The sequence below is a fragment of the Chrysemys picta genome, chromosome 3, assembly GCF_011386835.1.
Source record: "Chrysemys picta bellii isolate R12L10 chromosome 3, ASM1138683v2, whole genome shotgun sequence".
NCBI classification, from domain to species: Eukaryota; Metazoa; Chordata; order Testudines; family Emydidae; genus Chrysemys; species Chrysemys picta.
This window is the reverse complement of record NC_088793.1, coordinates 182,741,856-182,754,866: the sequence shown is the minus strand read 5'-3', so window position 1 is coordinate 182,754,866 and position 13,011 is coordinate 182,741,856. Positions and strand designations below refer to the sequence as shown.

Below are 13,011 nucleotides of genomic sequence, written 5' to 3'. Positions count from 1 at the left end.
ATGGACTTTCCTCCCCCATGAAACAAGAATTATTGGTTATCAGAACCATTTTAATAGTACAGTAGAACCTCAGAGTTGTAAACTCCAGTGTTACGGACTGACCAACCACACACCTCATTTGGAACCGGAAGTACACAATCGAGCAGCATCAGAGACCAAAAATAATAAAAAAGCAAATACAGTATACTACTGTGTTAAACGTAAACTGCTAAAAAAATAAAATAAAGGGAAAGCATTTTTCTTCTGCATAGTAGAGTGTCAGAGCTGTATTAAGTCAATATTCGGTTGTAAACTTTTGAAAGAACCACCATAGTGTTTTGTTCAGTTATGAACATTTCAGAGTTACGAACAACCTCCATTCCCAAGGTGTTCGTAACTCTGAGGTTCTACTGTAAGGCTGTTGTCTGAGGGGTGGGGGTGTCAGAGCACCGTGGGTTGAGAGCAAGCTCTGATCTTACTGTTTGCCCAGTTTCGCCAGTAGGATCAGCTGCAAGGCTGCTAGAAAGGTAGCCCACCTGTATATGTAGTTTGTTCTTTCCATATGAATAGCCAGGAACATACATGTGGAATGTTAAATTTACTGTATTTCTTTGAAGGGACTGGCAACGGTTAGTGAGGCAAATTGACAAAAACAACATAAAGTGGAAACACAAAATTTGTATATAAGGATGAAAAAGTACTTTGCAAATAATGAACCCTGCTAAACTGAAAGATTCAAGCACCACTAAATCTCCCCAAAAAGCTTACATTGATTCCTTGGGGGATGTCCCAGTTAAGCAGACTTCAAACATGTCCTAAGTGGCATGTATACTGTACTAATCATTTTGCCTTGCTTGGAGACCCAACTGGCTTGTATTACTAGATAGGGAAGCGAAATGAAAGAAATTTTAAACATGCAAAGCAGAACTCTTCACATTGCTTTAGTAAGGACAGTGGGGAGGAGGAGATCAAGAAAAGAACATGGAAAATATATAATTTGATTTACTGTGAAAGCCTTTGCTGTTTCTTTGGTTATAGCCCTATTCAGATTCAGTGCCTTATGAAGAGGCTTTGGCCAATCGCAGAGTTCTTCTGAGTTCCACAGAAAGTAGAGAAGGTCTTGCACAACAGGTATTCTTGTATATATTTTGACAAATATGTGTTAACACTTTTTTCTAATAAAAACAGTTTGCTATGTCTAAAGGTCACATTTATTAATTTGAGTTAGTCTGTTACAAAATTGAAATTACAGATGTATTTATATCTGTAAACTCTGACATACTTGCTTTACAATTTCTATAATTAGTTGCAAGCTGATCTATAATGTCTGTTAGTCTGTTCTTATTAGGGAGAACTTGTCTTGAGCCTTCTTCATTTTAATGTCTAGTTCACATTTCTGTATTAGGAAGAGAGTCATAATCTTTTAGTAAAAAGAATTCTGGAATTATAGATGTAGGATGGAGAAGGGAATTTGATTTGGTTTGAGCCTAGCACAAACTACAAAGATGAAAATTTCTGTCCAGTCACAAAACTGATGTTTGCGTGCACTTTTGAGAAGGAAGAACTGATATAACAACCTAATTATCACCCATCTGAAGTTACATTTTTAATTAGAATGTTACCATTGCACCACCAAAAACTGAAACCCGTTTGACAAAGCAAATAAAGGGCTGTACAATACTTTGATTCAGGATGAGTATCTTATTCCTCATAAAGATATGTTGCACTGTTACACAAGAAATTATCAGAGGGGTTGTTACTTTATAAAACAAATGGCCCTCCTCAATTTGAGACTTCAGATTAGATTGTAGATTTCCCATTTGTTCAGTTTACAGTGAACAGTAGCTTTCTGTATTACGGCCAAACAAAAGTATCCAGAAACAGTGGAGTTTTGCTTTCCCATAACATAATACTTTAGAATAGGTCACCTCAACAGCAGCATTATGCTAATTTTCCACTGAAAACATGAGATCAGATTATTTTTTACAGAATACTTAATTTGGCAAGAAATGCAAAATATATGCAGTTTAGTCTAGTATCCATTATTTAGCATTTCCTGTTCGATTTGGTCATTTCTTGCTCTGTTTTTTTAAAGAAATGATCTCTTGGACTTTGTACTATGTCTCATAACTTTACTTTCCAGTCAACTGTGTCCTCCTTCAGTTAACAAATGTGTGTTTAGATTTTATTCTCAGATATATGGTATGTTTGATCTGGCATTACCATTCTTATTGTATTCCTGCACTCAGGAGGTAAGATTATGTAGAAGTATATTTATCTGAAGGGATTTTAAATTAAAAATCCCATCTATTTGATTACTTGGAATTTAAAATATGCATTCTATTAATCTTAAATGGTCACTGGCAGAAAAAAATGAATTACGAAGTGTCATAGAGGGTCTGTAAGCTTTGGAGTTGCTCTCTGGAAGCTCTGGGGCAAGAGGAAGCTAAACAAAGTTTAATTTGTTCTCTTGAGAATCTATATGCTGAGTATATGTCAAACTTTAGGGATTAGGTAGTAGCTAGTTTGGATAGACTGGGGCCAAGCTAAAGCAGAGGCTAACTGCTCTAGATCAGCGGTTCTCAAACTGTGGGTTGGGACCCCAAAGTGGGTCGCAACCCAATTTTAATGGGGTCGCCACGGCTGGTGTTACACTTGCTGGGGCCGGGGCTGAAGCCTAAGACTGAGCCCCACTGCCAGGTGGCAGGGCTCAGGCTTTGGTTTCAGCCCTGGGGGGCAGGGCTCAGGTTACAGTCCCCCTTCCCCAAGGCTGAACCCCATGGGGTTCAGCTTTGGCCCCTCCCTACCCCCCGCCTGGTTCGGCGGGGCTCCGGCTTCAGTCCCCCTCCTGGGGTCTTGTAGTAATTTTTGTTGTCCGAAGCGGGTCGCAGTGCAGTGAAGTTTGAGAACACTTGTTCTGGATATTAACTACCTGATCAGTGCAAAGAAATCAGTGGGTTGTTAATGAGCTTTTAATAAATGGAAAATATCTTGTTTAGAGTGTACTAAGGAAGAGGAGTTTAAATGAAATGTATGTGGAATTTTCCAAGATTAAATATTTTTCTATGGCTCTTGAGGAATTGCAGCCCATAAATTTAATTTGTATTGTGTTTATTCCTTTATTTTTGCAACATGTTTGTTATCAGCTAGCAAATCTTAAAGCTGTGAAGTGGCTGGCTGGAGCCAGGCATACTGCTGTTCAAATTTCCACACACAGTTCTTCTAATCCTGACCTACAACTACTCTGATATTCTAGCCCTGTATCCCCCTTAATGGAAGATTGCCAATTGTGCTGACTGTTGTGATGTGCAGATAAGCAGTAGGGACCAATTGAAACCATTAAACACATTCTACTTGTGACCTAAGCATATTAAACCTAGAACTGTGGGCCTTTAGGCATTAACCTGTTGTACCATCTAATCTCATTCACTTACTTAGACTATATGTCTTCGGGTAATTCTTAATTTAATTCCCAACACTTCACATTCTTTCTACAATTCAAACACAGTTAACTTTTCCTTCTTAAGGTCCAGCAAAGTTTGGAGAAGATTGCAAAACTGGAGCAGGAAAAGGAACATTGGATGCTTGAGGCCCAGCTAGCCAAAATTAAGTTAGAGAAAGAAAACCAGAAGCTAAAGAGCTCACTTAGTGGACAGTTGATTGAGCCTATGCCAGAAAATTCTGTTCTGCTGAATGCAGCCGAACGAGAGAAAGAAGAAGCCATAAAAAAGACTTCAAGGGAGCCTGTTAAAAGAATGAGTCTGGTAAGTGATTTTTTCCTCAGATCCTTTTATTTCTCAGTGTGCTGGAGGAAAGATCTTTTACACTTGGAAACAGCAACTTTTCGGTAATATTGTTTGATCAATGGAACAATATCATTTGAGGTTTTAATTATGACATCATCCACATTAAATTTAAAGCAGTTTTGAGTCTAAATCAAGTTGACAGCTGATGTCTCCCAGAATGCAGGCCTTAGTGATTGTTTTTTGTATTTTTGGTTTTTTTAGAGACACCTGTCTTGTTCTGCAACTTCATTAATATTACTTATAGGTCCACAAAAGTCACATTGGTAGGAGATGTAAAGAACTGACTTTAAAAATGAGAATCAAAAGTATACAGAGAGCTGGTATCCTGCAAGAAGTAACTTACTTAGAGTTGGCCTAAAATATTTACATTTCTCTTATAGACAATATTTTTAGACTACTTAAGCATCGTTGGAAGATACAAATGCTGCTTACCTGTAATGTATCAAATTCATGATCTGCTAATAAATTGTAACTAGGATAGCTTCCTTGAACTGATAGTGTATATTTGTTATAAAAAATAATGTGGACCTGTGATTACTTATAAGTTATAGCTTATAACAGAATTAACCTTCTTTGCCTTTGTCGTGTCCTGTTGTTCGGTGTTGGTGACTCATGTTCTTTGTCTCCAAGCATTCTTGTCAAGTGTGTCTTCCAAGCTGAAACTAAGCTTCCTCAGGTTAAAAGAATGAGGAGTACTTGTAGCACCTTTGAGACTAACAAATTTATTTGGGCATAAGCTTTCGTGGGCTAAAACCCACTTCATCGGATGTATGCAGTGGAAAATACAGTAGGAAGATATATAATATCTCTCACACACACACACACACACACACACACACTGTGAAAAAATGGGTGTTGCCATACCAACTATAACGAGACTAATCAATTAAGGTGGGCTATTATCAGAAGGAGGCAAACAAACTTTTGTAGTGATAATCAGGATGGCCCATTTCCAAAAGTTGACAAGAAGGTGTGGTAACAGTAGGGGGAAAAATAAACATGGGGAAATAGTTTTACTTTGTGTAATGACCCATCCACTCCAGTCTTTATTCAAGCCTAATTTAATGGTGTCCAGTTTGCAAATTAATTCCAATTCAACAGTTTCTCATTGGAGTCTGTTTTTGAAGTGTTTTTTGTTGGAGTATTGAGACGTTTAGGTCTGTAATTGAGTGTCCAGGGAGATTGAAGTGTTCTCCGACTGGTTTTGAATGTTATAATTCTTGACATCTGATTTGTGTCCATTTATTCTTTTGCATAGAGACTGTCCTGCCATGTACATTGGCCAAACCGAGGGGCATTGCTGGCACATGATGGCATATATCACATTGGTAGATGTGTAGGTGAATGAGTCTCTGATTGTGTGGCTGATGTGATTAGGTCTTATGATGATGTCCCTTGAATAGCTATGTGGACAGAGTTGGCAATGGGTTTTGTTGCAAGGATAGGTTCCTTAGTTAGTGTTTTGTTGTGTGGTTGCTAATTTCCCCCCCCCTACTGTTACTGTTTTTTTCTCCTGATAATAGCCTACCTTAATTGATTAGTCTCGTTATAGTTGGTATGGCAACACCCATTTTTTCATGTTCTCTGTGTGTGTGTGTGTGTGTGTGTGTGTGTATATCTATCTATCTATCTATCTATCTATCTTCCTACTGTATTTTCCACTACATGCATCCGATGAAGTGGATTTTAACCCACGAAAGCTTATGCCCAAATAAATTTGTTGGTCTCTAAGGTGCCACAGGTACTCCTCGTATTTTTTGCTGATACAGACTAACATGGCTACCACTCTGAAACCTTCCTCATGTTGTTCTTCAGTGTCTTAAGCCACCTTTTTCTAAGTCTCTTCCTTGTGGTCTTTGTCCCATGACTACTAGCTCTTGTACTCTCTGGCAAACATCTCACATGATGCAGCTATCTCAGTCAATATTCCCTCACCTTTTCCACAATGGAGGCTATCTGAATCACTGCTTGTACCATTTTATTGCGTACACTATCAGCTCTTGTCTTACTCTTCGTCCATCTGAGTATTCTCATTTTGGCAGTGTAAAGTAGTTTTTCTCTTCTTCATTGGCCAGCATTCTGACCTTGACTTCAGGGCTGGCCTAATCATAATCTTATACACTTTGGTCTTTAATTTACTTACACAATTCCTACTGCAGAGAATTCCTGTCAACTTGGTCCATTTATACCGAGCACTCTTCGTGTGGCTTCCAACATCTCCATCCACATTCCCATCATGGCCCAACACTGAACTGCGGTATTTAAATTGTTGCACAGACTTTAACTCTGCACCATCGAGTTTTACTGGCTTCTCGTTGTCCCTCTCAAGGAAGCATTGCACGAGTTCCATTTTGTATCGGCTGATTTGTAAGACATTTTCTTTTAATGTGACCTTCAATAGTTCTAGGTCTCTTTTCAGTTAATATTTATCTTCAGATCGTGACATAATGTCATCAGCAAAAAGTACACTGCATGGAGCCTCTCCCCTAATCTCCTGCGTTAAGGTGTCCATTACAATCACACATAGGGTAGGTCTACACTTACCTCCAGGTCCGGCGGTAAGCAATCGATCTTCTGGGATCGATTTATCGCGTCTTGTCTAGACGCGATAAATAGATCCCGGATCGATCCCGGAAGTGCTCGCCATCGACGCCAGTACTCCAGCTTGGCGAGAGGAGTACGCGGCATCAACGGGGGAGCCTGCCTGCCGCGTCTGGACCCGCGATAAGTTCGAATTAGGGTACTTCGAATTCAGCTACGTTATTAACGTAGCTGAATTTGTGTACCTTAGTTCAAAGTGGGGGGTTAGTGTGGACCAGGCCATAGGAATGGGTTTAAGGCTGATACTTGATTTAGACCTACCGTCCCAGTGAATGACTTGCTGTAGCCACAGCAGCTTCTTGCTACTATTGTGCTATCCTAGTATATGTCTATGATAGTCTGAACATGTATCTCTGGCAGAATATGCAATTGCAGGCAACGCCATAACAGTTATATAGGAACTCTGTCATAAGCAGTCTCTAAATCAGGGGTCGGCAACCTTTCAGAGATGGTGTGCCAAGTCTTCATTTATTCACTCTAATTTAAGGTTTTGCGTGCCAGTAATACATTTTAACATTTTTAGATGGTCTCTTTCTATAAGTCTATAATATATAACTAAACTGTTGTATGTAAAGTAAATAAGGTTTTTAAAATGTTTAAGAAGCTTCATTTAAAATTAAATTAAAATGCAGAGGTCCCCGGACCAGTGGCCAGGACCCGGGTAGTGTGAGTGCCACTGAAAATCAGCTCACGTGCCACCTTCGGCACACGTGCCATAGGTTGCCTACCCCTGCTCTAAATCCACAAGCATTAAGTGCAATTCCTTGCTTTTCTTCCTCTATAGCTCCTGCAATATTTGGGCTGCAAACACTGCATCCATCATTTACCTTCCTGGCATAAACCCAAATTGGTTGTCACTTTATGCTCCAGTCCCTCCCAATAATTCTTTCCAGCCATTTAATCATGTGACTCATTATCTTGGTGGGTCAGTAATTACTACATTCTTGCATATCTCCCTTAGGCTTGAAGACAGGGAACAATGTGCTCTTCCTCTACTGATCAGGTATTTTTCCAGTATGGAGAATTAAGTTGAAAAAGTTCATCACCACAACTCCCTCACGACCAAATGCTTTAAGTGCTTCAGTGGATACACTATCCAGTCCCACTGCCTTCCCATATTTCATTGTCGCGATGTCTGAGTCTCCACCATGGTAATAGGTCTTGAGAGGTTGTTGCTTGCTCATACTTCCCTCAACAGGTTTTTTGTATTCTTTTCATTGAGTAGTTTCACATAAAACCGCTGTCACCTCCTAACTATTTCACCATCTTCCACCAGTACTCTGATTTTATTTTTGACTTGCTTCATGGCTCCCAAGTCCTATGTTTAAGACCTTTGCTTAATCTTGGCTAATCCTTTTTCCACTTCCTTTGTTAGTAGTTCTGTGTATAAGGCTTTCGATGCCTGACCTTTAACTTCTGCATCCACTGTTTTTGATGTTTTCTTTACCAGCTTGTAAAGCTTGATCACTTAATCTTTTTTTTTTTTTTTATTTTAGATTTTTTCCTCTGGTCAGGAAGTGATTGATCTGATATTTGTTGGCACCGCTTTTGTATGTAATTAAGTCTCCCCCTCTCTTGACAATCAGGCCATGGATTCTGGCTAAATCTAAGGTATCCTCACCTCGTTTGTGGTTCCAAAGCCTTGTCCTCTGTGACAGTTGTCATACCCTTCTCTATGTTCTCCCTCATGTCTGTTGAGATCTGCTCCGATAATCAAGTACTTAGCTTGTGGTATTTCACTTATTTGGTCCAGCTTGATCTGGAATTCCTCCTTCTCCTCAATCGTAAAACCAACCTGTGGCGCATATCCACGTATAACATTAAATATTTATTCTAACTTTTATTAGCTGGTCACTCTTCCTTTCGACCCTCTCCATTTTGTCTTTTGGATACAAGCAATGTGCACTCTCCTTCTTTTCAGTGTCTCAGCTTCTTCTCTTGATTTCACAGCTCCTTCTTCCCTCATCCAAAGAAGCCATATATAAATCTTGGACTCGCTTCTTTAGCTGCAGGAGCCCAGAATGCAGTAGCCGTTTCCCATTTTCCACAGCTGTTGGGCAAAGTGGGTGCATGCTGCTTCCGGGGGACGCCCTACCATTTTACTGATATATTACTTGAAGATGAAGACCCATAAAGCATGTGTGATAAGTAGGTTTGGCAGAATTCAGGGTTTTTTTTTAATATAATTTATAAAATCAGTTTTTTTTTTTTTTAACTTTTTAATTTTTATCAATTTAAATTTTCGCAGTGGGAAATTGAGGGGTGTCATGATGGGATGGAAAATAATTATTTAAAAACGGAGTTTGAGGTTCAAAGTTAAAACTTGATGACCTTTAAAACACACATTGTCAACATCACATGTCAAAATAAGTAAATGTGTATATATTCCAGGCACAGTTTTGTTTGGCCTGTAGCTTCTGGGAACATTTCTGTTAGCCTTCTAGAGCCAATTACACACCTTTAAAGAAACTAGAAGTCCCATCTTTATCTTTGCCAGAAAGAACCTTTCCTACATAGCTGGGCTAGCCTGGGTTAAAGAAGATGTTTAAAAGCAGAAAGTAACAATTAGGAACATCCTCTGGAATCTGACATGGAGGCCTGGTGCATCTTTGTTGGGACAGAACTATGGGGAAAGCCAAAAGAGCACAACCTCCAAGATGCTAGGGCTCTGCAAAATAGAAGAGGACAAACAAGTAGGCTTAAAAGTTACTCTAAAAAAAGTTAGGCAGATGCATGCTCTGTGTTGTGCCCAAATGGGAAAAAGCTCTGCATTACCTTTCCATAGCTGACTCCAAATTTCACTGATTTTCCGTGTCCTTCAGCCTCATCTGTGTAAAGTATGTTCCTAAATTGCATTTGCACCCTAGAATAAGCTTATAAAGATTTGTGCTCATGCCAGCTTTTGAACACTTAGCTCAGGCCTGGTCTACACTACGAGTTTAGGTCGAATTTAGCAGCGTTAAATCGAATTAAGCCTGGGCATGTCCACACGACGAAGCCCTTTTTTTCGACTTAAAGGACCCTTTAAACCGGTTTCTTTACTCCACCTCCGACGAGGGGATTAGCGCTAAAATCGGCCTTTGTGGGTCGGATTTGGGGTAGTGTGGATGGAATTCGACGTTATTGGCCTCCGGGAGCTATGCCACAGTGCTTCATTGTGAACGCTCTGGACAGCACTCTCAACTCAGATGCACTGACCAGGTAGACAGGAAAAGCCCCGCGAACTTTTGAATTTCATTTCCTGTTTGCCCAGCGTGGAGAGCACAGGTGACCACGCAGAGCTCATCAGCACAGGTAACCATGATGGAGTCCCAGGATCGCAAAAGAGCTCCAGCGTGGACAGAACGGGAGGTACGGGATCTGCTCGCCATATGGGGAGATGAATCAGTGCTAGCTGAACTCCGTAGCAGTAAAAGAAATGGCAAAGTATTAGAAAAGGTCTCCAAGGCCATGAAGGACAGAGGCCATAACAGGGACGCACAGCAGTGCCGCATGAAAATTAAGGAGCTAAGGCAAGCCTACCACAAAGCCAGAGAGGCAAACGGAAGGTCCGGGGCAGAGCCACAAACATGCCGCTTCTACACAGAGCTGCATGCCATGCTAGGGGAAGCAGCCACCACTACCCCAACCGTGTGCTTTGACTCCATCAATGGAGAATCACGCAACAGGGAAGCGGGTTCGGGGTACGAGGAAGATGATGATGAAGACAGTGAAGATAGCTCACAGCAAGGAAGTGGAGAAACCGGTTTCCCCAACAGCCAGGATATGTTTATCACCCTGGACCTGGAACCGGTAATACCCGAACTCACCCAAGGCGTGCTCCCAGACCCTGAGGGCACACAAGGGACCTCTGGTGAGTGTACCTTTGTAAATATTACACATGGTTTAAAAGCAAGCGTGTTTATTGATTAATTTGCCCTGGCAATCGCGGCCAGTACAGCCACTGGAAAAGTCTGTTAACGTGTATGGGGATGGAGCGAAATCCTCCAGGGACATCTCCAGAAAGCTCTCCTTCATGTACTCCCAAAGCCTTTGCAAAAGGTTTCTGGGGAGGGCTGCCTTATCCTGTCCGCCATGGTGGGACACTTTACCACGCCAGGCCAGTAGCACGTAGTCTGGAATCCTTGCATAACAAAGCATGGTAGCGTATGGTCCCGGTGTTTGCTGGCATGCAGACAACATCCATTCCTTATCTCCCTTTGTTATCCGCAGGAGAGTGATATCATTCACGGTCACCTGGTTGAAATGGGGTGATTTTATTAAGGGGACATTCAGAGGTGCCCATTCCTGCTCAGCTGAACAGAAATGCTCCCTGCTGTTAGCCACGCGGTGGGGGGAGGGGTGAAGTGATCATCCCAGAGAATTGGGTGTGAGGGGTGGGGGGGAGCATAATTGGGTTTGTGCTGCATGTTAGCCCGGAAACCGCAGCCCCTCCTTTTACATTGCAAACCCATTTTAAATGGCCAACCCAACGGGTGCTTGGTATGGGAAAGGAGGGTGCTACTGTTTGAAACCATTCCCACATGTTAAGAAGGTTAAAAAAGCCAAAAGACTGTGGCTTACCATGGCTGCCTGCAAGCCGAAATCTGTTGCCTGGCACTGCGTGAGTGATCTCTCACACCAAACCGGCAGGCCCTCAATATAAGAGGAAAAATGCGACCTTGTAACGAAAGCACATGTGCTGTGTAACGTGAACAGCATTTAACGTGAAAGAGTGGTATCCATTGTTCTCTAAATTGTGTCTTTTTTTAACCACCTCTCCCTTCTCCTCCACCAGCTGCAAATGTTTCTCCTTCACAGAGGCTAGTGAAGATTAGAAGGAGAAAATGGTGGACTCAGGATAATATGTTCTCGGAGCTCCAGATGTTCTCCCACACTGACAGAGCACAGCAGAATGCGTGGAGGCAGTCAATGTCAGAGTGCAAAAAAGCACAATATGAACGAGAGGAGAGGTGGTGGGCTGAAGAGAGCAAGTGGCGGGCTGAAGAGGATAGGTGGTGTCAGCTTGCTGTCAGAAGGAAAGAGTCGATGCTCCGGCTGCTGGAGCATCAAACTGATATGCTCCGGCTGCTGGAGCATCAAACTGATATGCTCCGGCTGCTGGAGCATCAAACTGATATGCTCCGGCGTATGGTTGAGCTGCAGGAAAAGCAGCAGGAGCAGAGACCGCCGCTACAGCCCCTGTGTAACCAACAGCCCTCCTCCCCAAGTTCCATAGCCTCCTCACCCAGACGCCCAAGAATGCGGTGGGGGGGCCTCCAGCCACCCAGTCACTCCACCCCAGATGATTGCCTGAGCATCAGAAGGCTGGCCTTCAGTAAGTGTTAAAGTTTTTTAAAGTTTTAAACTGCAGTGTGTCCTTTTCCTTCCCTCCTCCCCCCACCCCTCCTGGGCTACTTTGGCAGTTATCCCCCTAGTTGTGTGATGAATTAATAAAGAATGCATGAATGTGAAGTAACAATGACTTTATTACCTCTGCAAGCAGTGCTCGAAGGGGGGAGGGGAGGGTGGTTAGTTTACAGGGAAGTAGAGTGAACGGGGGCGGGAGGAGAGGGTTCATCAAAGAGAAACAAACAGAAGTTTCACACCGTAGCCTGGCCAGTCACAAAACTAGTTTTCAAAGCTTCTTTGATGCGCACTGCACCCTGCTGTACTCTTCTAACCGCCCTGGTGTCTGGCTGCGCGTAATCAGCGGCCAGGCGATTTGCCTCAACCTCCCACCCTGCCATAAATGTTTCCCCCTTACTCTCACAGATATTGTGGAGCGCACAGCAAGCAGCAATAACAATTGGAATATTGGCTTCGCTGAGGTCTATCTGAGTCAGTAACCTGCGCCAGTGCGCTTTTAAACGTCCAAATGCACATTCCGCCACCACTGGGCACTTGCTCAGTCTATAGTTGAACAGGTCCTGACTCCTGTCCAGGCTGCCTGTGTACGGCTTCATGAGCCATGGCATTAAGGGTTAGGCTGGGTCCCCAAGGATAACGATAGGCATTTCAACATTCCCAACGGTTATTTTCTGGTCTGGGAAGAAAGTCCTTTCCTCCATCTTTTGAAACAGACCAGAGTTCCTGAAGACGTGAGCATCATGTACCTTTCCTGGCCATCCCACATTGATGTTAGTGAAACATCCCTTGTGATCCACCAGGGCTTGCAGCAGCATTGAAAAGTACCCCTTTCAGTTTATGTACTCGGTGGCTTGGTGCTCCGGTGCCAAGATAGGGATATGGATTCCGTCTATCACCCCACCACAGTTTGGGAATCCCATTGCAGCAAAGCCATCCACTATGACCTGCACGTTTCCAAGAGTCCCTACCCTTGATACCAGCAGGTCTTTGATTGCGTTGGCTACTTGGATCACAGCAGCCCCCACAGTAGATTTGCCCACTCCAAATTGATTCCCGACTGACCAGTAGCTGTCTGGCGTTGCAAGCTTCCACAGGGCTATCGCCACTCACTTCTCAACTGTGAGGGCTGCTCTCATCCTGGTATTCTGGCGCTTCAGGGCAGGGGAAAGCAAGTCACAAAGTTCCATGAAAGTGCCGTTACGCATGCGAAAGTTTCGCAGCCACTGGGAATCGTCCCACATCTGCAACACGATGTGGTCCCACCAGTCTGTGCTTG

The 13,011-nt window shown here is 42.7% G+C and overlaps 1 protein-coding gene across 18 annotated transcripts in view; it reads left to right on the top strand.

Annotated features, from left to right (window-relative positions):
• Positions 1 to 13,011, top strand: part of PPP1R21 (protein phosphatase 1 regulatory subunit 21) — a 97,795-nt gene that overhangs the window by 56,393 nt on the left and 28,391 nt on the right. For 12 of the 18 annotated variants that reach the window (XR_010600239.1, XR_010600236.1, XR_010600240.1 and 9 more), the window contains 2 exons: positions 1,018 to 1,110; positions 3,507 to 3,743. Coding sequence is in view for 12 of the 18 variants with exons in the window: in XM_065590733.1 (XP_065446805.1) it covers positions 1,018 to 1,110; positions 3,507 to 3,743 (330 nt within the window). In the remaining 6 variants the exon portion in view is untranslated. Of the gene's footprint in view, positions 1 to 1,017; positions 1,111 to 3,506; positions 3,744 to 7,347; positions 7,483 to 7,882; positions 8,230 to 9,639; positions 10,240 to 11,163; positions 11,704 to 13,011 lie in introns of those variants that run through there. The other 6 variants (XR_010600241.1, XR_010600238.1, XM_005282341.5 and 3 more) reach the window with 5 other exon arrangements.